Raw genomic sequence first — 23719 nt, 5'->3', positions numbered from 1 at the left:
AGAAGTACCGCCTCCTCCTCCTCCCCCCGGCACCCTGGATTACAGGTTACGGACACGGTTCTCCTTCGTCCTTTCCACGCTTCCCTGCCTGCGTGGATTATCAATCGCCCTTAGAGATCTACAAACCTTCCCTCTCCCTCTTCCCGTTCTTTCGATCAACTAACACCCCATAAAGCGGGCCTTTTTTCCCCTCGCGTCAAAGCTACGAAAAATAAACGGCCAGGCCAAGCTTTCCAGATACGATAATACTATTTCGATTTGAAGCTTTTTCAATCAAATATTTCTAATGTTATTTTTGAGGTATTACACGGATTATAGTACAGGTAACTTTTCTGTAACACGATAGATACGTTTCTAGAATATGCTGTGTTCTGTATTCGATACAAAAGAATAATATATGTTCTATGCATTAGTATTAATGAAAATTGTATTACAAATTTCCAAGAGAAACCGAAAGAGAGAGAGAGAGAGAGGGAGAGAAAGAGCAAGCTAGGAAATATTATTTAAATTTGCTTCGTAAAAAAATATCATACATAATTATTTCGTTGTTTCGTACTTTCGTACTTTCTAAAGTGATCATTTAAAAAGGGTAGTAATTTGCAAAAGATAAATCATGGTATTATGGAAAATGAAGGGTAAAATGATGAGAGAAGAGAGATGGGTAAGTATGCCTAGCTTTAGCTTTTCTACGTCTATATGACAGACTCTTGAAGTATAATCTTGATAAAACAGACACGGTCGTAATACGCAATCAGAATCAGAGGCTGGTTATTTCGAAGATGGAATCGCGAAATCTGCTTTTCCTTTCGCATAGTATTCTAGATTGTTCGAAAGAGCTCTCTTATTCCAGAGCATTAATTCTACGCGCTATCCGTTTCGTTTCGTATAACAGCAACGATAACTTTAGACTTTCGAGATAGATTGGGTACTCCAAGGTTGGAAAGCACCTTAACACTGGCTGCTTAACGATAAGATTAACTTATAAGCAAATATACACACACTCTCTCATTCTCTCTCATTCTCTCTCTCTCTCTCTCTCTCTCTCTGGATCTTCCTATATCACAAACGAGGAAGAAAATATCTTCGCAGTATACTATTTCGTATTTCACTTGTAAGAAAAGAAAATTCTTTTACGTTTCTTTCACAGAAGATTTATATTTCCAGAGATATACTTTCGCAAACTGAAAAATACACTTTTCTTTCTCTCTTGCTATTTTGAAAACTATATTACACGATGTTTCTTTCACGCCGAAAGGAAAACTTTCACAAGTAATTCTTGCCGATAAATATTTAGGTAAGAGATAGAAATAAGTCAAAGAAGAAGAAGAAGAAAAATAAAAATCTACATTTCTATATTCAAATTGGAAAAGAAAAAAAGAAGCGAAACGTGCTTGCAAGCTTTTTCTCGACAACGTAAGCGCATTTTTACGAGGATCATAGCAATATTTTACGGGCGATCGGCGATCGAGGATAACCATCTCTCTCTCTCTCTTTCTAACTCTCTCTCTCATAAAAATTCGTCCCGGATATTCTTTCTCTTTTCTTGCAAATGAAAAGCTTCGTCGCAAGGCTTTGCCAGTAGTTCCCTCTCGCTAAAACGTTTTAGGGCGACCATTTTTGAGAAAGAACAAAAGGAATCCGAGGTTGGTTATAAATGGCTACGATGAATAATAACTCGGTTATTGAAAGAAAATTCCGGATGATATGAAAGAGTTTTGAAACTCAAAGCATTAGCCCAGTTTCACGAGTATCATGGATAAGGTTGAGCCCTTTTTCTTCCACACTTTCCTTCTTCTTTCCGAGATATCAAACACTCTCTCTCTCTCTCTCTCTTTTCTTCTATCAACGTCTCCCCTCCACCCCCCCTCAGTCAACCCTACCTCACCTGGAAGCCACGTCCGCATAATGGCTATTCAGATATCGAATCGATTTATTTCCCTTGGGGCCTTCGGAAACTTGCTACCTTCTTCGCGGTGAACTTGGAATAGCTCTCTTGCTCTTTGCTCTCTCTCTCTCTCTCTACTTCTCTCTCTTTTAGGAAACTCCAATGGAACGTTATCTCGGTTGGGTCATCTTTCTTTGATAGCTCCTTCTTACCGAGGAGGAAAACGTAACGCGTGTTCCTTCATGGATCCTTACTCGCTTTCGTTCTACTTTGATACCTTCTATTACCGAGTTTAGGTTCAAGTATCGTCAGATGTTAGAACTTATATAGCAAATGTACGATATTCGATTTGCGAACGGTTAAAATCAACGATAATAATCTAATGGATATTAAACGAAACATTTTAGATAAAACAAATGCTAATAATATAATATTATTGTATTGTTATTATTATTATTACTATATAAACTTTTGTGCACGGGGTATGTATTTATGTAGATATACGCGGGAATCGTATTAGGTCCAGCGAGAAAAGTTTCTCAGAGAGAGAGAGAGAGAGAGAATATAGTTTAAGTGCTTTCCCAAGCGAAACTCGTCAAGGAGAGAGGAGCTCATCAAATAATTAATTTCATTCTCGGAGTGTTAACGCGCTTTATAAACTCGTCTTGAATTTTCTTGGAGAAATATTCAGCACAGAGAAATATTTCACGTCCACAGTAGTAGACTACGAAAATGAACATTTTCTTAAATAAATCACGAATGAAAAAGATTTGTTGTTATATCAAATGTGTAATAGAAATAAAATAAAAGAGACGCACATAAATATTAAAAATTCTAACCTTATTCGGATAGCCGTTGTATCTGAGAAGTTTCTTACAACACTTGCCGCGATTCTCGTAATAGAACATTTGGACCATTTCTGCTCGGTCCGTCGCGGCGCTGACGGTGAAGGGAGCACCGTCGTTGGTGAATCCTCTCGACGAAGATGATGATGGCGGTTGTTGTTGGGCCGGTGATTCCCGGCGCCCTAACGGCACGCACGGGCACCACCCTGAGACCATCACAACTGATCGGGCACTTTAGCCCGACTCCCGCAAATACACCTACCCCACCTGCCACCTGCCACCTGCCACCTGGATCCACCCACACACACGACTCTCACTTCCTCCTGCAGACTTGCGCGTCCCGCGTCTTCATACTTTGCCAAATTTTCTTCCTTCCTCTACGATCTTTCCTTTTCCCGATTTCTTCCTTTTTCTTTTGCCTTTGCTTTTGCTTTTGCTTTTCTTTTTAATCGAGATCTTTTTTTAATATCTTCTTTTTATCTAAGTTTTTAATATCTTTGTCATTACTGACCGCGTACCGTTACTACCAGGCGGACCTAAAAATAAAGAAAATGCATCAAGTTAGATTTCAATAGGATTGGTATTCTATTTCCTAAGGGGGTAAACAAAATTCAGGAGAGAGGGAACCGATACTTTTCTCGTGCGATAATTAAGATTATCTTTCGAGTAGTTCTTTTTTCTTTTCTTTCATTTCTTTCTTTCTTTCTTTCTTTATCTTGGTAAAGAAAATCCAATCGGCTTTAGCCACGGTCGGGCGTCGGGTTCGGTATTTCTTTCTTTCCACGTGCACCGTTGCGTATCTCTCTCTTTCTCTCTACAAAGAGTTGAATCGAGCAAGAGGGGTGGTTTAATCGTTGAGCGGGTCAATTAAATCTAAATTCCTTCGAGCGCGTTCGTCGGATTCGAGCGGACAAAAGAGCCAAGGCTCGAGAACGAACGAGGCGAAGCTGATTCTCTCACAAAGCCTTTTCGCTGTTCTTTTTACGGGGAGCTAGCACTCTTTTTTTTCTTTATTTTCCTTCTCTCTCTCTCTCTTTCTCTCATCCTCGCGCGACAAGACGTACACACAGCTTTCTGAAGAGTTTTAATTAAAGCCCAGATCGACGCTCTCGCATTCGATTCCTTTTCGAAAGCATGCCCGAGTGTAACGATAAGAAGATAACTCTCCTCCTATTCCTCATCCTCCTCCTCCTCTAGTATCTCCTTTAGAAAAGAAAATCAAGAAGAACTTAAGAAACAAGAATCTAGAGGTCTTTTAATTGAAGATAAAGTTTTACTTACTTTTTTTAAAAAAAAAAAAAAAAAAAAGAAAAAAAAGAAAGAAAGAAAAAATAGAACTGAATTCATTTCCTTTATAAGCTTCAACTCTTTACATTCAAATTTGGCGCCGAGTTCGTTAGAGAGAAAGAAAAATAAAAAGGAAAATGCAGATCTTGGAGAGAAAATCGGTCGATATGTCTTTTTATGCTCGAACTGAAATATGATTTGTGCGGCATGAAGGTCAACGGACAAGAACTTGGAAACGCCTCTTTCTCGTTTTCCGAAAGCAAAGCTGCAAAAGTTTCCAAAGTTCCCTCATACTGTCTTTCTCCTCTCTCTCTCTCTCTCTATCTCGCTCGCTTCGAATTAAATTCTTGTCCGCCCTCGGAACACCATACTTTCCTAACTATTGCCGTAGAAATACGAGAGAAAGAGACAGAGAGAGTTTCGAGTTATTTTCGGAAATGATCCTAGAGAGAGAAGAAATACGCGTGGGGAAAAAATGTTAATCGTCCTATTTGAAATTCGATTTCGGTGTATTTGTATGCCTAACGATGCATATATATAAAATACGCATACGCGTGCACACCTAAAGTTGATCCTTATTTATTTTTTTATAGATTTCTGATGAAAGGATTAACGCGTTTAGAAATAAGTTTGATCTCGGAGTCAAATGTTACTCGGATAAAAGATTTTTCAATATTACAGAAAAATATTATCGATAAACGTTATATCTTCGTTAAGGACTTTCTCATCTCTCATCTTGTTCGTCAGTTTCCTTTCTTCCAACCCCATTCCTCTCTATTTTTCTCTTTTACCTTTTCCGATCTCTCATGCGTCACTGCTTGCATCTTATATTAGCAAATTCTCGTTCCTTTGCATTTTTCATATCGATGCTACTACAGCAGTAGTTTATCAAGTCTTCATCGAAACGATTCTTCTGATATCTCTATTCTATCCTTCATAAACTTTTCAACTCGGTCATTTGCAATGTCAATAAAAGAGAATTGTATTAATGGGAATATGAAAAATTCGAATAAAAATACATAACTATTTTGTATCTTTCGATAAAAAAGAAACATAATCAATTGGTATTTTCAAACGTACGAGAAATAAGTTTGAAAAGTTTTTAGAAACAATTTGTAAGGATATAGAACACGTCGGTTATCTCGTACGAACGAACGAACGAACGAACGAACATTCTGTTCGACACCGAGCTACAACGGATTCTGGTGTCCCAAAACACAGAGAGATGAGAGACACCAATTCGAATGTAGAAACGGAGAAACTAGTTGGAATCCTGCAATTCCGTTTTTAGGACGAGTTCGATCCGAGGACGAATACTCGTATCGACACACTCGAAGCATTGAAATTTCTCTCGTTAAACACACATTTGCCTTTCGCAAATCGCAAAGCTGGCATCATGCAAATAAAACCATTCTTTTTTCTTTCAAAGACGGATATTACACCGTAGAATCTCTCTTCTTCTTAGGTATTCCCTTTCAAACAATTCTCCGATCTCGAAAAGTTCATTTTCCAAAAGTAGAACGTTTACTTAGTTTGATCGAAAACTAATTCGATTGTCCTGATCGAATAAGTTTGAGGACTAGTAGTCCCATAGTCGGCGGCATCGAAATCACGAATTTTCTACGCGGTCCCGCCTAAAGCACCACCCTCCCCTACCCTTCGAATATCTACCCTTCGGAAACTTTCAATTCCACCTTTTCACTCTTTCCAGGTATTCCTGCCTTTCTCGCAGCTTTCCGCACGAACAAACCGACTGTGAGAGCTCGTTTCCCTGGAATTACTTCTCGTACGTAGTCGAGCGGAATCATGAACCGCGACGCATCGATTTTTCGACGCTATCTCGTGTGATGAGAGACCGAAAGAGAGAAAGAGAGAGAAAGACAGTTTAATTAAATTGTAAGACTTATGTCGAAGGAACGTCTCTCTACCTGACGAATACTAAAATCACATAAATTTTTCAATCATCGCGATTACAAATGCACACACAAGATAAAAATCGTTTAATATATTTCTATACGCGCGGTATATATTAACATATTATTAAGAGTATATTATACGATATCGTGATAAAAAGGTTTTTAGTCCCTGAAAACATAACGTTAATACGCTCGCTTAGTATATTTCTCTTTCTTCTTTATCTCGATTATTTTTCTTTTAACAGACAGAAGTACATATATAACATGTGCATAGATACAGAAGAGAACCTGTTTCGTTTTACCACAAAATCGAATAAAAAGCTTCCTAGCTCGTTACGTTTTTACGATGAAATCTGAGAGAAATAGCAGGGACGACGATAGTCGTGTGGAAAGGAATATGAAATACGATATAATAGCGAAAAATTTCCCATAAAGGATTCATTAATATTATTCCCCCGTTAAAATATTACATCTCTTTCGCTACTAGCCAGGCTAACTAAATGAAACAAACTATCGTAAACATTTTCAGAAATGTATACTTCCAGTCTGAGAAAAGGAAAAAAAAAACGGTGAAAGGAGGATGCTTTCTAAGCATAGAATTTACGACTTCGTTAGAAAGTTAATTCGTCGCGTTCCTTTGGACATCTGGAGTCGCGTTTCAAAGTTGCCGGCCGACCGTCACGTCGGATGTGCACTGACGCGACGTTTATTTACGTCAACTTCGTTGCAGGGAGATTTATAAAGTTTCCAAACGAGCTCGTACACGCGTGCCCCATCGACTAAATCGACTAAATCGACTTCACTCTCGCGTACAGTGCTTTTTATAATAACAACAAAAATCAAATACGTTTATTATCCTTATATTATTAACACTAGATTTACGGATGTTTTTTTCAAACTTGCAAACATTGTTTGAATGAACTAGTGGATAGTGGTACTTACATTTTATTAGGGCATTCAAAATCGACATATATATTTAAATTGTATCTATATATATATATATGCAGGAACACAAAAAATTTGAATGTGTCAAATTGGCTTAGTCCGTAAAGTCTAGTGTTCATAATATTTGACAATTCAATTGGAATCAAATATTATTTCTGGATAATAATTAATTCGTCAATTATAATCGTCTTATAATAAAATTCAATGTGTAAAAAAATGATAAAAATATTAAAATAAAGAATAATTTCTACTCGGTTCGACGCGCATTGTTTGAAAGGTCCGTGTTCGCGTTTACCCTATTTTTGTATTTCCCTGTATTTCCCAGTCTTTCTCTCAAACCCATCCAGCCGTAGTCGTAAAATCGTCGGAGCGCCAACACGTACCGCGAAATACAAACGTAGGATAGGCAATACGAGTCGCGAGGTTATTCAGTTTTCTATGTAGAAACGAGAATTGTACGAGAGTGTGATGGTGCAACCTCGTAATTCGGTCCAATGATGTGCGTAAACGTTTGCTATATACGACATTTGTTGAGTGAATATCGTAGCAGGTCAGTTTTTTTTTTGGTAGTTATTTTTTTTCGACCAAAAGAAACGAGCGAGAGAAAATAAACGAAGCTTAACGATAAAAAAAAAAAAAACCATAACAAAAAAGAATTACGAGAAATGATTTTAAAATCTATACTTTTTTTTTTTTTTATAACAAATTAAACTCTTTCTCCTATATATATATTTCACAACAGTTAATTTAAAAGTTGTCAAAATATCGACGAGCTTTCACAATCGATTGACGACGAAGGGGCGGGGAAGAATGGTTGGAAAAAAAATGTTAGGGAGGGGAAGAGAGGGAAACAAACGTATCGTATGCACCTGCATCGTGCGTGCGACAGGTTTGATTTACGTGAGTACATAGTCGTAGTCGTTGTCGTCGTCGTCGTCGTCGTCGTTCGTCTACGACTATGTGTTGTTCAGTTTAAAGAAGGATTTGTCAAGTGACAGAGGTAAGAGAATAGGAAACTAAAGAAAAGTAAAGTAAAGTAAAGAAAAGTAAAGAAAAGAAAAATAAAAGGAAAGGAGGAATATCTCGGTTGTGGTATCGTAATCCCTCTTCGTTCCGTGGAAAAATCTCATTATGAGGAAAACTTTGTATGTGTGTGTGTGGTGTGTGTGTGTGTGTTTGTGCGCGCGCGAGAAAATGGCTCTCCGTTGCGGGAGATCGATCCGCCCACGCAGTGAAGCGTGTCTCGAGTGGAAGGGGTGTTAGAGGGTGGAAAAAATATGAAAGACATTCCAAAAATTTCAATAACGATCAACGGGGATAGGAAGGGGGATAGAGAAGAACCGAGAGAATGTCTCGGGACAGAATGATTTATATTTTTCTTCTCGAAGGGGAAAACAACGGAATAACTTTGCCCTGTTATTCCAATCAAAATATTGTAATTTTCTCTAATGACTAATAACGCGATCCCATTCTTTTTCATTCTTCATTTTTACCTAAATCTTATTATCTTTTTGTTGATTTATTATTTACATATTATACTAGTGACAAATGAAAGGATTAACTGGACGATTAAACTGGTATCGTTTATTTAAGGGCACTTGCATGGTCGTTCGTCTTGCTGTCTGTCTGTCCATCCATCCATCCATCTATCCATCCGTTCGTCTGTCCGTCCGTCAGTCCCTCCGTCTGTTTCTCTTGCAGACAATCCACGAGTGTAACGTTCGTTAACGCTCGTGCTTTGTATTAGCGTGAGACACGATCGGTTGCCATGGAAATTTCTCACTGCGAAGTTCTATCGAAAGCGAGAGCTTGCTGCTATTGCTGTTCTTGCGTACGCGAGACGAAGATAGAGAAAATTATAAACGTAGACGGAATATAGAGGAAAGAGAGAGAAAGAGAGAGATGAAAAGACAGAGAGGTATCAATCTCCGCCAATTAAATCCCCTACCGTAGAACATCTGCTTCGAGTGTGATTAAACTCAGGAATAAAAAGAAAAAGAAAAAAAAAAGTGAAGAAAACGCGCGTACGGCTATTTAAAAATTCAATTCCTTTCTCGAAGCAAGAAACGACTAGAGAGAAACATAATAAAAACATAGACAAAACGAACCTTTGGTCCAAAAGACGAGCTATGCGCCTCGAACGAAAAAAGCAGAGACGAAGGTTCCACAGTTGACGTTCTTGTCCACGAGGTTTTATCTCTTCTTCACGATTGTCAAACACACACGATAGGAAAAAATCCCGACGGTCATTCTCGCGTATTATGCACCAGAAAGAAGAAGAAGAACGAAAAAACGAAGAGAGAAATAAAGAGGGAAGACAAAAAAGAAAAAAGAATATATTTTACAGGGTTTGAATTGGGGAGGAAAAAAAAAAGAATTGAATTGGAAAGGTGAAGAAAATTGTCTCGAAATTCTCTCCCTCTGTCCTCCTCGTGTATATGCGTGTACGTGCGCTGGATCAAAATTTCTGTTTGTATACGTGTATTATATGAGATGGAAAAACGGATAGCAAGAGAAAGAGAAAGATAGAGAGTATGGGGCGAAATACCGTAGTTGGCACCGTAGTAGTTGGCACCGTAGTTGGCACCGTAGTTGGCACCGTCTTTGGCACCGTACGAACGCAAACTAAAAGGCCGCACACACTCGTCGTCGCTCGACGTCGCGGCGACGGCGGCGAGCGGCGCTTCCTTCGTTTTCGACGGCGCAACCCTGACTGACGACTACGACCACGACGACCATGGTGCTTCCAACAACCCGTCCCCTAGCTACCCCCGCCACCACCAACCACCCATGCGCGCCACCCACCCACGCGCAAATATTACACGCAAAATGCGATTCTTCTTTAGATAATGTATTTCACGTTCGAATCTACTTTGATCGATGGCCAATTAAAATCCGTCATACTAAATTGACACGAGCCCAAAATTCGCACGTTCTTTAAATTAATATTTCCAAAGTAAATTTTACGCAAAAAAAACAATCCATTGTGCAGTTTATAACATAATAAATGCACGAACTTTTGCCAAAAATAAAAAAGAAACATTTTCAATCTCAATCGAATTTTATTTCTTCGTTTACCCTCTTGTACTACTTGTCAACAATAAATTGAATCGAAATACTATGCTCTGTAATATCTACGCAACTTTCGATAGTTAATAATCCGAGGTTTTAATCGTGACAGTCGATGAAACTCTCGGCAATCTTGCCACGATCGAACTGCAAGGAATTTCGTGCTGACGGAAGCGATAACGATCTTTAATTACACTCGAGTTCTAACTATAGACGACGTGGACGATTAATTTAAACGCGCCCAAGATTTATTTCAACGCGTCACCGAGTGAATTATGGTCTAATCTTTTTTCTTCTTTAGCTTGTTATCACCGAGAATCTTCGAGATACAAAAATAATCAATCTTTCTCTATCCCTCTCTTTCCCTTATTTCTCTTTATAATTTTTCTAATCATTATCCGGAAATATTTGTAAAATTGAAAATAACACTTTTGTCTTTCGATATACTCGTAGTTGTTTTACGATCAGAAAGGTTTACTTTGATTTTGAAAATTATTCAAGTAGTCTTGACACTCATTTTCTATGCATTGTAGATATTAGTATATAACACAATATAATATATCTTGTTTCCGTGAACTGCTTGTATCAAGGATTGTCAGACAAGGTACTATACAGATCTGTCCTTTATTTCATTGGCTTATCCCGTTGCCTCGAGCTCTCCTTCGTCAGAGGATGCACGATTGTTCCCTGCACCGAGAATGGTTACTGTACTCGACTGATATGCACCAAAGCTACAACGACTATTCTAATCAGATTCAAGATCAAAAGCATCAGCCTCTTAAGGATAATGCAAAAGCTACTCTAATTAGATCATAGTCTACAAACACTCCACACACACACACACACACTTCCATCCCCCCATTCAATCCTATTACCATTTTTTATTTATCCTATACGGCACTCGCGTTTCCGCACATATTATTTAGGATTCTTGAAAGAACAAAAGAAAATATAGAAAAATAACCGATTCCGCTTCTCATCCGTTGGTCTCTCTCTATCTTACCGTTTTTGATAATATTCGGTAATCTCTTTGAAGAAAAAGGAAAAAAGTGGAGGACGTTAAAGAGGAAAATTCGTTTTTACTCGGTCTCCTCCCTGAAAAGCCTCGGTCTATCGCAAAAACGCGTTGCACGTATTATCCGAAAACTTTTCATCGTGGCTGAACGCTACTACCGGTCTGTGAATCTTATAAAAGTGCAGGAGGAAGCATCCGCTTCGCTTTTCCTTTCTTTTCTTCTTCGTTTAACGCACAAATACGTATCCCCCTTTGTTCTGCGATTATATCGTTTTATTATACTTCGGTGAAAATCGCGCTTAGATGTGTGTGTGAATGTGTATATGTATCTGACCGCGCGCGTTGAATCTTTTAATATTTTATATTAAATAAAAAAATCGTTATCCGGCGAAAAGAAATATATATCTAAAGAGGTAAATAATTTTCTAAATTACTTATATCATTCTTTTTCTCTCCCTTCTCTCTCTTCATCTCTCTCTCTCTTTCTCTCTCTTTACGCATATAAGTTACAAGCATCACAAAAATAGATATTGTCGCTACGGATACACGAGTGCCACTGACCCCAACAACTCCTCCGATTTTCATAGCTAAGAAATGAGGCGATTTTTACTTGTCATCGAAACGTTTACGTTACATATATTTAATCTGTTATATAAATTATTCGAGCATATAATATTAGTTAGAAATAAAAGTATCGTAATTTAGTTAAAAATAGAGATATGCGAAAAATAATATATAAAAATCTCCAATGTGAAATATTGAAATAAAATATCCAGAAAGAGAGAGAGAGTCCGACAGTAAAGGATTAAAAATATACGACCGACTAATCTGAAAGTTTATAGGATTATATAAAAAACAAAATCCCGGTAAATATTTGACAATTGAAATGAAGAAATTGAAATGATTGTTTCTTTCCCTCCGAAGCAAATATATTTCTATCGACTTTCGATCTCTTTCAATCTTCAAACCTATCCCCTTAAATACCTTTAAACAGGTCCCTACTTGATCTCATATTTTATAAACTCGCATCCCCGATTTTATCGACGTGCCCAACCAATTCACCCTTACGAAAGCTGCTAATGCTTTATTAGGGAGGTCGGATAGGAAGCAAAATTCTTTGATAACTCTGTTCGTTCGATGGAAAGGTTCACGTTATATACCATTATCGATTTTTCCCGACAAGTTTCTAGCGTTTTATCCCTTTGGAAAAAAAGAAAAAAATAAAAGAAAAAAAACACACACAGAAGATAAAAAGAAGAGGAAAGAAAAAACAAAAGAGAGAAGAAAATAAAAAGAAAAAAAAAAAGAACGTAGAAATTCTCACGTTAGATGTGCGATAAACACGGAAGGTCTAACTCGTATTCTTTTTTCGTTCTAACGAAAAAATGAATATTTCAAAGTAAGAGTGTAGTAGCGTGGCGGAAAAACGAAGTAGTATCTCGTATCTTTTCTTTCTTTTTTTTTTTTTTTTTTCCACAAAAACCATCCCTGATGGTCGAAAGGAAAAAGGTCGAGGAAATATCGAAGAGAAAGAAAAAGAGTGGAAAGGACCGCCGAAGAGGGGAAGAAATAACGGGGTTGCGAAGGAAGGAAAGGAACGATCGAACTATTTGTTTTAAGAATTTATGTCATCTCGAGACGATCGACGTATCTACTCCTCCAACCTCCCACCCCACCCCACCGCCCTCCCGAACTCTGTTTTTCTTCGAGAGAGATATTTTTTCAAAGGGAACATATATTTTTTATTGCTCTCGTCATTGTCGACGACGACGACGACGACGACGACGACGACGACGACGACGACGACGACGACAACGAGAAGGAAAATGGAAGGTAACGCGGGAAATACCAACTACGAACGGCAACAAAAATGAAAGGGGAAATAGAAACTAACAATAAAAGAAAAATGAAAGAAGATGCGCGTGCATCGAAAGTCGATACTCGATATCGTTCCGCCATCCTCTCGTTCTCTTTTTTCCAACGAAGAGATTGCGAGTTAAAAGGATGCACATGTGATTTTGGCACGTGTCTCTCCTTGTTGCAGGACCACGCGTATAGAAAAAAGACCTGACGAGAAAAAAATAGCGAATTTCAATAGATTTAGGAAACGCGAAAAAGTATTTTAAAATCGTCCTAATCAAGAGGAGGATGATATCTGACACAGTATTTGCAAAATTTTTACAGGTTTTATCAATTGTCCAGATATCTGGTCAAATATTGTTTCAATTTTTCTATAAATATCTTTATTATTTTTCTTTTTTACCTGATCTCTTTTGTAGACTTTCTGTATTAATTGGTTTGTCCTGTAAAGAAAATAAATAAAATAAATGACCATTTTTACGTAGTGTCATAAACTATTCCTTTCAATTATTATCGAATTAAAAATAGTTTTTTGACGTAAAGATTTTAGTTAGTTGGTTCAGTTTCTTAACTCTTCTTTTAGCAACTCTCAGTTACTTGCCGGGCAATAATAAACGAGTGTTTCATTCGACGTCGTGCCTCTCCTCTCTTCTATCTTTAGATCCGTGTCGGTGACATCGTGCTCGTATTTAGGTGGCACATGTTTAGCACGATCCCTTTTCTCCGATTCCGTGAAGGTGAACGAACTCTTCTCTTTCTTTGCAAACTGCAATCTAATTATATTCTTAATGTCAATGCGACATCTATTTATGTTACGATGAAAAATTCGTATCTTCGACCTAGATTATTATCTAGGAATCTAATGAAAATTCGTTAATGGATCCAATAATCGTTGCGGATACCTATTTTTTCCTTGGACAAAAGTAAAAAAAGTAAAAAAAAGGAATAGTTGAAGAGAGGGAAGCAGCAAGCAAAAGGTTCTCTCGAAGCTCTCGAAGACGAGCTCGCATAGGAATGACGGCATTTCCAGGCTCGTTCGCGACTCCCGACAACTGCTTTTATCTCCTCTAGAGGAAAGTTGCTCGAGGCTCATGGTCCTCGAAAGCAAACTGCATCTCCTCCTCGTTCGTTTCCTACCACTTTTTACGAACTATCCTACGGGACTTTAAAGCCAGTCAAAAAGAGCCAAACTTCCATTTTTTCAGATAAAGGTAGAAATTTTTGATATAATGGTAATTCGACGACGCTGAACCGAATGGTGCTAATTTTTTTTGCAATCAGATCCCAAGGTTTTGAGAAAAAGGGTAAAAAATAGTTGCAGTTGCAGTTGCATGTGCAGTTGCAGTTGCAGTTGCATGTGCAGTTGCAGTTAAAAAAATATCAATTTTTACGAGACAACAACAATTTTCTAATTCATTCAGCGTCGTCGAATTACCATTATATAAAAAATTCACACCTTTATCTGAAAAAATGGAAATTTGCCTCTTTTTGAGTGGTCTATTTGTTCTAACTCCACGAGGATGAAAGTGAGAGAGAAAGAGAGAGTGAGAGAGAATTAGACGAATCGTATAAATACCAACGAGAGTTTCTACTTCCATTTCACAAAATTATTCTTCGAGGTGTCTTTTGAATAAAGAATCTCTTTTATTAATAGGTAAAAATAAAAATTTAGGCTTGAAATTTTGGAAAGGAAAAAAGACGTGCCTAATTGACGAAGCAAACACTCGAATCACGCACGCGGGAAACGAGAGTCTTTGACACTCGCGAGCCGGAAGGTCTCGTTTAAAGGGGCACGTTAAGTAACACGTTCCACACTCCGGATGCAACACGGCGTGTTACACCGCGTATATAATGCACCACTTGTATCACGAGTAGGCATACAAAGTACTCGTGCGGTCTTTTCTTTCCCGTACATCCGCATTTTTTCGTCTTTTTTTATGCCAACGATTTAAGAAGAAAAAGAACAACAGCAACAACAACAACAAAATAGCAGCTGGATAAAAAGAGCATACAAATTTGTGACAATTTTGTTTTTAATTATTTTATTCGTTATATCGAATCGGATACGTTCTGCGATATTTTCATTTTAATTCTCGTCTACTAGATTTTAGTCGTGGATTAAAAACCGATATATATATACAATCTATTTGAGAACGATTATTTAATAGAATTAGATTTATCGATGGGAGTAGTATGGGACGATTTGATAACGGTTTTACGATACATTCAATTCTATATACGTCTGTTCCCTCGGTAATGCACGGAACTTCGATCGCGAATGGAATTTATACTCGAATGAGATTCGAATCCGAGTTAGAGTTTCGGTCCCCATGTCAGGATGTTCGCTCTCGGGTATCCGATATTTGAGAAGACGTTGCTTACACGGCTGCACGGACACGGAAAGAACCTTTTCTCTCTCTCTCTCTCTCTGCTATCCGGTTGAAACCACCAGCATATGCGACCTGTAATTGTCCCAGAGACTCTTTGTAAACTCCTACCACTGAAAGAGAGCGAGAGAGAGAGAGAGATACCAGATATGTTCGTTATTAATATCCAATATCTACCTATATTAATCCACGAGTTTTATTCGAGAAAGCAATCAATCGAACAAATATAACAAAACAAAAAATAGAAACAAAATTCTTCTTTTTTCTTCTCCAGGGAAAGTAGAATTCAGTCGGTACTGATTACGATCGACAAGAATTCTTCCCACAAAACTAGCATTGCTTCCGGGCAATCTTTATCAGAAATATCCCCCTCCTTGTTAACGATGCCATATCTGTACCATTTCATCGAAAAATTCGACAAAAGAAAGAAAGGTAGAGGGAAAGAAAGGAAAAACATAAAATAGAACTTCTCTCTTAAAGATTCAATGGAAGATTTCCTTTTTGAAGAAATTTAAAGAAGCAAGCATTGAAACTCGACGATGCTTGACAGATTAATCAGCTTAATTAGTCTCTCGAATTAGAGAGGCTAGCTTATTGATCATTGAGCAATCACCGATGTCGTCTTAACGACTTCCCACTCGAACTCAAACGATTCTCACTCGTTGTCCCCCCCCCCCCCCCGAGAAAGTTCTTTCTCTTCTTCGTTGGATCGATCGAAATTCGATTCCCCTTGTTTTCCTCCCCGTGTGCACACCCAACGTGAACACCGAACTCTTCTCCTTTTTCTTCGTATTTTCTTCTTCTTCTTTTTCTTCTTCTACCCTTCCTTCTCGATATTCGAAGCATTTTAAAGTTAGGGTACAAACGACTTCAGCAAGTACATACGAAACTCGAACGGTCTTGCTGCTACAGCTACAGGCGTCTTTAAGAAGAACTTTGTCGAGAAACGTTCGATATAAAAAGTACATATCACAGAGAACGTAGAAGGCGGCGACCCCTTCCTGGTGGCACCCTTTTGTTCGTAAGACTTCTTCGAAGGACAATACCGTTTCGCGTCTTTTCAAGAGATCGCGCGAGTTTCGAATTGTTCTTAGGAAAGAAACTTTATTTTTATGCGAAAAGAATGAGATCGCTTTCCAACAGGGAGGGAAGACTTTAAATATCTTCAAAGATAATCAAATCTAAATTATCTTTAAGTTAAGAATTTACGTTAACACTAAATTTAAGGACTTTAACCAAATTGACTGATTTCAAATTTTGTTGCTACATATTTATATAAAACCTTAAATATTATTTTTCTAAAATATATGTTTGTAATTTTTTTTAAAATATTGAACAAAATATCCGTTCAAAGTAAGATAAATTGAGATCTCGTTAAGAGAATATAATAATCTGTTAAATAGGTATATTCGATCGAACGGGAAAGTTCACAGTGCGTGCCAAAGTACCAAACGAAACTTGTTCGTTTGTGCGACGCGTTTTAGGACGACAACGACAACGACGATGACGATGACGACGAGGACGAGGACGAGGACGAGAACGAGAACGAGGACGAAGACGAGGACGAAGCAATTGTCCTACCCAAGTACCGTTGGAAGTTAGACAAAGCCCAAGGCTCGCACAATGCGTGACAATGCGACGACGAACTTGCCCTGGGATTGGCCCTGGGCCTTGGGTGACCGAGGGTGGCTCAGCTCAGGATCGAGGGTGTGCAAGGATACCGCTAAGACTTTAATAGACGGAGACAAATACAACGAGAGAGAGAGAGAAATATATATATACATATATATATATAGAAGCAGACTGAAAGAGAAGAGGTGGTTTAGGTTGAATTAACTAAGCGGTAAGCTGTCTCTTGCTTCGCATACGATCGTTTCTGTCCGTCTGCAGTTTCCTCTATAACTCTGTCCGTCCCTCTCTCTCTCTCTTTCTCTTTGGAGAAAGACAGACAAAGAGAGAGAAAGCGAGTTCTGTTAGTACATATCCACAGACGTACGTACACTGTGGTGGCGTACAGTATTCAACATTTACGGTCAGAGCAATCTCTTAACCCTAAATTGTCGAGATGAAACTTAACTGGTATTATGTAAGGATAACATTTACTCTAATCCTATAATATATATATATATATATTTTATACATTCTTGTATTTTATTCATATTTTTTATTTCCCACGATCAAAATATCTCTGCCGAGAAATGAAGCAACAATCTGTTGTTTTTCTCTTAAATAAGATCTATTTTGTCTTACAATCCCCGTTGTGTGGCAAACTGGATGGATGTATAAAAGAAAAAAAGAAGTAAATTACAAAAGAAAATGCAATCAATCTTAACTATTTCCCGAAAATAACTCACGATTTACACTCGACAAGTAGTATTCGTCTAGAAATCCAAGAAAACGTAACAAGATAAAGCCACTTACCGAGCACGATTTTCTTCTATGTTGGTGCAAAGAAATTTATGATCGTCCATGGAAGAAATTGTACGCGATTCTCTCTTTATCTCTCTCTCTAGGAGAAGATCCTACAAGCACGTACGATGAAATAGACACGGGCTCGCGTCAGCAAGCTCTCTTCCGTAAGTCCTCCAACCGATTCAGGGTTCTCGTTCAGGAAAGAGGAGTGCAAATTGCTATCATCTCGATCGTCGTCCGGCCGTGTTGCCACAGGAAGGAGGGTGTCAGGGATATATACCCTTCTTCATTATTTCAAACACTCTTGCGTCAATAGAGAATATATGAAACGCACACGTATACGAGAAATAAATTTGATACTTTTCTAATATTGTTTTTACATTATTTTCGGCGTTCAAAGTATGAAAATAGCTATACAATATACTGAACGGAAATCGAGCCACCTTTACAATGGATACGAGAGAAATTCTTAATAGAATTAATAATATATTTATTTCAATAATTAAATCGCGTGTCAAATGTACTTCGTTTTACTATACAGATATCATGTTACTTTTGTAAAATGTAAAATTCTTTTTAAACTTTGTTAAAATAAGTTGGAAATATTTTTGCAACCGACTGTATACACAGATAACTCGTTCTCTCTTTCTCTTTCTCTATCTCTCTCTCTGTACGGTAGCACGATGTCCGACCGTTTAGTTTCGCCTCATAATGGAACGATCTACTCGCGAAGACAAATAGCTTGATTGTTGTATGGCTAAATTAGTAATGGAACGTTACAGTTCCGATGCAGTGTTTACATTTAATTTCGATGGAATAATTAGCAGAGACCGCAGTGGTTGCATCCGAGATAACGAAACTTTTACTTTGCAAACAATTATTTCCCTAAAGTTCCTCTACGTACCTCCTATCCATCCATCTCGATTTGTTTCTCTTAGAAATGTTTCTTTTTTAATGTACTTGTTCCGATTTAAATTATGTTTTTTCTTTTTTTTTCTACACTAACTCGTATAATAATCAGTCACGCGGATAAATTTAGAAAAGGAAACGATAGACAAAGTTTAAATGGAAAATAGTCTGGCTATTCGATAATGAATTTGATTAACTAATCGCGATTTGTGTATCGACGTAAAGTTACATTAAGAGAGATAGAGAAAATTCAACTAAACTCAATGATTCGATCCCAGTTCGATCGTAAAACGTAAATCTAGTCACATGGTAGGATGATTTTCCAGATTCGTAACGTTCGTTCCATGTTCTGGTTTTACGAGCATTGAACGCTCTGTAATTCTTAATGTGTTTTCCTCCCTCCCCTGCCCAGTTTGTACGCTACACGTTGAAATAATCGTAACCATTTTCACGACTAATTTCCTACCTATCTCGAAAAGAAAATGAGCTGTGGGATGTAGAGATAAAAGTGCTTTAGAAAAGTGTATAATTATTAGCAAGAAAGAAATGATTTCGGCTATGAAAGAAGGAAAAAAAAGCAACGAAAAGGAACAAATAAAGGAAAAAGAAAAAAAAAACAAAAAATCTACTCGGAGTAATATTAATAAGAATAAAGTTAAGAGGAGTCTTCCTATCGTTAAAAATTATACGATGGAATTAATTAAGTCTCTCTGTTAATGGTGAAAACCATAAACCACCTCTTAATGTACCACTACTTGGTTCTTATACAAGACATTTATTCGCGTTAAGCTCTTCTATAATTTTTTTCACGAAAATAATCACACTCTTCCAAGATCTTATCTTTCTCTAATAATTATTCAATTATATTAAGTAAAAAAAGAAAAGAAGAGAAAAGAAAGGAAGAAATGGAAGGAGAGAAAAGAGATATAATCTTTGTATCCGTAATTGTGTGTAAAATTTTATTATTAATCAAAAATGAAAGATTTTTGTCGTGAAATATTCGATCTCGTAGGAAAATAGGATTATATCTATTAATAATGGAATTCTACTCGTACTAACGAGATAAATCGATCCTAACGAGCATTTAATAAGACAATTTGGAATTAAACCGAAAACTTATCCGAAGGGGGGTTTAGCCCTATCTGGCTGAACTTGACAGTCCTTCGAAACGGTTAGAAACTCGGCGAGAATTAATTTTCTTCGTCTCACCTGAAAGTATTATAATAGTAGTCGGTATCTCGAAAAGGGCTCGGAGTATTGTTTCCTCAGAATCCCTGTAGACGGGGTTAAGGGTCGCGCGTCCTTAGAGGAACTCCTCTTACGTTCTACCAAGCGCTCAAAAACGAACTCCTAACGAACCTATTTGCATTCAATAATGAAACGAGAGAGTGTAGACGAGCCTTTAACGCGTATCCTCCTCCGCGTACGACCCTAACTGGAAAGTTTTCCCTCTCTCTTTTACCCTCACCTTGATTAATAATCAACCTTGACAAAAAAAAAAGAAGAACAAGAAAGAGAGGGAGAAAAAAAACTTATACAGCCTGTTATTGTCTTATAGCGCTTTTAACGGGGGATCGAGGCGTCCATGGAACGATGATTCATGACCCTTCCTCCTTCTCCCTCCTCCACCTCTTGTCGAGAGAACGAAATACGAGCTGCATTGTCCTTCGACCCTCCCTCGGTTGCATCGACGAATTCAAACATCGAGAGAATCTGTAATATCCTGTATAACATACTCCCACGTGTACATACAATAAGCGACATTCGTTAGGTTCAATTCTTTCTAAATAACAAAAAAAGGACACTTCCAATTATTGATATCAATTACGCGTATTATGCGATAGATATTTTTTTATATCCTCCCTCGCGTCGCTTTGTAAATTCGAAAATGAGTGGTTTTTTAAATCGCGTTTCAATGCTCCCCTACCTATTTTTTCTATCTTACATTTTTCAACAAAAATTCAATACAATATCCGCGAACAGAGAAATTGAATTTGCTGAAAAGTTTCGTTAGTCTGGCGCGTAATGCAAAATAAAGAGAGAGAGAGAGAGAGAGAGATGGACGTTGGTATACGGGCCTTACTCTTAAACCGGATATCCTATCCAGAAAATTACGCTTTAGAGATAATTGAATTTAACCAGCTTTATACGCCGACCGAGAGAGCGTTTTCACGGTACGAAAGAGCGTTGAAAATCGCCACGCCTTCGATACGAACGCGTTCATCCCTTGTAATTGATCGGTCTCGACATGCTCGTCCTAGCGAATAAAAAAAAAAAAAAGGAAAAACAGGGGGAAAAATAAAAAAAACAAAATATCTATATATACATATAACTATACGCGGTAAAGGTATAAAAGAGATAGAGAGAGAGAAAGAGGGAGGATGAGAATTCGAACGATCGGTGCACGACAATCAAATAAATTACAGAACTCGTTAGCGACTATTTTTAATAAATGTTTTTTTTGTTTTCCCCGCTTTCCGTGGGAGGGGAGGGACGGAGGAATGATCGTACTTTGGTGGAAAATTGTTCGAAATGCTCGTTAACGTTCAACGAAATAATTCGACACGAGTGGGTCCCGCGTGTAATCTGAAAGTGACAACGCGCGCGTGCGAGAAAAGAGGAAAACGAAAATGTGTTTCGTTGATTTTACGAGTACCTACTATCTGAAAACACACTTGCGAAAAACAACGCCGCTCTCTTTCTCTTTTTCAAACCTCGTCGTCGAGTTTCTCGCGAGCGTACGCGAATTTATGGAAGGCTCCGAATGAAAGAAAAAAGGAACGCGAATATGTACCAGAACAACACGCGAAAAAGTGTGTCTAGTGTGTGCCCACTGGCTGGGATCCAGATTTTCCCAAAATCCCCTAGTGAGGAACAATTTGCTACAATTACGACGGAATGCGCGATCGATACTCAATTTTGTCGAGAATATAATCGGATCTATCCATCTCTCTCTCTCTCTCTCTCTCTCTCTCTCTCTCTCTCTTTCATTCATTCATTTTCTCTCTTCCACCAATATTTATTTTTATTTTTATTTTTATTTTTATTTTTATTTTTATCTTTATTTTTGTTTCCCTCAAAACACCTATGCAATTCACCGTGATGCGTTAATAGTTAAAAGAATATCGCGTAGTAATACTCTCTATTTCGAGCATTGTTTCAATATGCTTTCATAATACGATTGTCTCGAAAACCTCATTCTTTTTTTATGTACCAAACCGTTTTTAGTACTTTTTGGTCAATGACTTTAAAGTCTTCACTTTTTTGTTCGTAATAAGGAAATATATTAAATCCGTGTATATTTAAAGCTGCGCTAAACGTTTGTTAAATTTTCTAATGGCCAGATATTAAGGTACTTGCGTAAACATATCGACCCTATCAGGCAATAAATTAATGAAAAGAGATCTTATAAAATAACATAGCTTTGCAAGTTGAAAGGTGTCACACAGTCAGCAGGTATTAATAATGATCCTTGGCCATTCCCTTGACGAAGGTAGACCCCTAAAAGGAGAAGAACAAGCTGTTGAATTCGAGAGCGAGGATGGGTGGTGGGATCGTTCTTGTCTACTCAATTTGCATGGGAAATGGGAAGGATCCTGCGTATCCTCTGACCCAATAATACGCAACTGGACGACCGAACGACCGGAATTCAATTACGCGAATGTAGCCGAACGCGACCGTGAATTCGCATCCGAGGACAAGCGAAACCTAATAAGCAAACAATGGGCTTTCCTATCCTTTAGGAGGATCCTTCTAAGGTTTCGATCGATCACAAGATCACCCTCGAGTTTCCCCTTCGAACGTCACCCATCGACGTTAACGTCTAGAACTCTGATTTCTACCTCTCGATGACAACCTTGTACGACGATCGAACTTAACTATTAATAAAACGTATAAATAAAACGAAGCTTCTGCACGTTGTCCGTGCAAAAGTACTAAAAATAATGACCTCATTCTTTTATCCTTTTCTCGTTCACTTGACTTTATATAGAAAAATTATATATAAATGTTTATCGAAGAACGAACAGTTATCATAAGTACGACGTGTATTAACTTGGCGTCGAGCTTGCAAAATTATTCAACAGTTACTCTTGAAATGCGCAATTAATTTAGCATCAAGATATGATATAAGAGAAAAAATGAAAAAGGTAGAGAACTTTGACTTGGTATTTCTAGGCTAAAGAGAGAGAGAGAAGGAAACTGACACGAGCAACACTTTTTCCAAGATCCTTCGAGTCGAGAGGCTTTGAAGAAGCACGGATGCTCGTCAAAACTTACAACGAACGAGAACTCGAGGTCGACTAACGGTTCTGATGAGCACGAGAGAGAGAGCGAGAGAGAGAACAAGGACCTTCCATCTCGCAAGCTTTGCTACTCTTAGCAGTACCACCAACTAGAAGAGAAAGATAGAAGGAGAGAGAAATGGGTCGGTCGGTCTTCCTCGTCCAGCTTGGCCGGATATTCGTTTGACGAGTTACGTTTAACGAAGCGACCCGGCTGTTGACTGCAAAAGCAAATGCTAGTAATAATGCGAGCAGCGGTGCTTTCTAACGAAAACTTTCTCGAATCTACTTAGAAGTAGTAAAAGGGGAAAATACAGCTTGGTCCTACAATTATTTCCGGTCTTCCTTTCCTTCCTTCTGATAGTTACGAGTACACTTTTGAATCTTCTTCCTACGCGTTGAATTTCGCGTTTAGTAAAGATCCTCGAGGGGTAGTTGCGGATACATATTCTCGGCTCATTAAGCCACCTTCATTGCAAAGATACCCCCACTCCTACGTCTTGGAATCCAACCTTCCAACCCCGAAAACCTTTGGGATTATGGTTAATTGGTTTTTAAGCTTTGCTAAGTGCCCGCGAGATCTTGCAAACCGATTTTTCAGACGACCGAACTTATGCGAGATAACTGGATGCACGGAAAGCTTATATTTTTACAACGTCCTTCTCGGGGAAATCGATTAAACGCAAGCAAGGTACTCGAGTATCTCAAGATACAGACCGGTAGAGAACATTTAGAAACGCCGTTTAAATATAAACTCGCATATATTTTGTTCGAACGTCGGACGTCGGATTGATGATTTAGTCGGAAACTCTGTCTGCTAAACTCCATCTCATTTCCCTATCTAGATAGAAATTAACAGGGATTCGGGGAAGGGAGAGGGATTGCCTAATGAAAAGAAACTTTTAA

At 38.0% G+C, this 23719-nt stretch overlaps 1 protein-coding gene across 3 annotated transcripts in view; it reads right to left on the bottom strand.

Annotated features, from left to right (window-relative positions):
- Window positions 1-17820, bottom strand: part of LOC106786271 — a 57212-nt gene extending 39392 nt beyond the window's left edge. The window contains exons 1-2 of one of the 3 annotated variants that reach the window (XM_014747468.1): window positions 17631-17820; window positions 2725-3266 (exon numbers count right to left, since the gene is read on the bottom strand). In XM_014747468.1, coding sequence (XP_014602954.1) covers window positions 2725-2946 — 222 coding nt within the window. In that variant the 5' untranslated portion in view covers window positions 2947-3266; window positions 17631-17820. Of the gene's footprint in view, window positions 1-2724; window positions 3267-8986; window positions 9611-17630 lie in introns of those variants that run through there. The other 2 variants (XM_014747467.1, XM_014747469.1) reach the window with 2 other exon arrangements.
- Between the last annotated feature and the right edge of the window lie 5899 nt (window positions 17821-23719).

This window comes from Polistes canadensis, unplaced genomic scaffold, assembly GCF_001313835.1.
Source record: "Polistes canadensis isolate GaletaPanama2010 unplaced genomic scaffold, ASM131383v1 scaffold_70, whole genome shotgun sequence".
Classification (NCBI taxonomy): Eukaryota; Metazoa; Arthropoda; class Insecta; order Hymenoptera; family Vespidae; genus Polistes; species Polistes canadensis.
The sequence above is the reverse complement of the archived record's forward strand: the minus strand, read 5'-3'. Positions and strand labels throughout refer to the sequence as shown.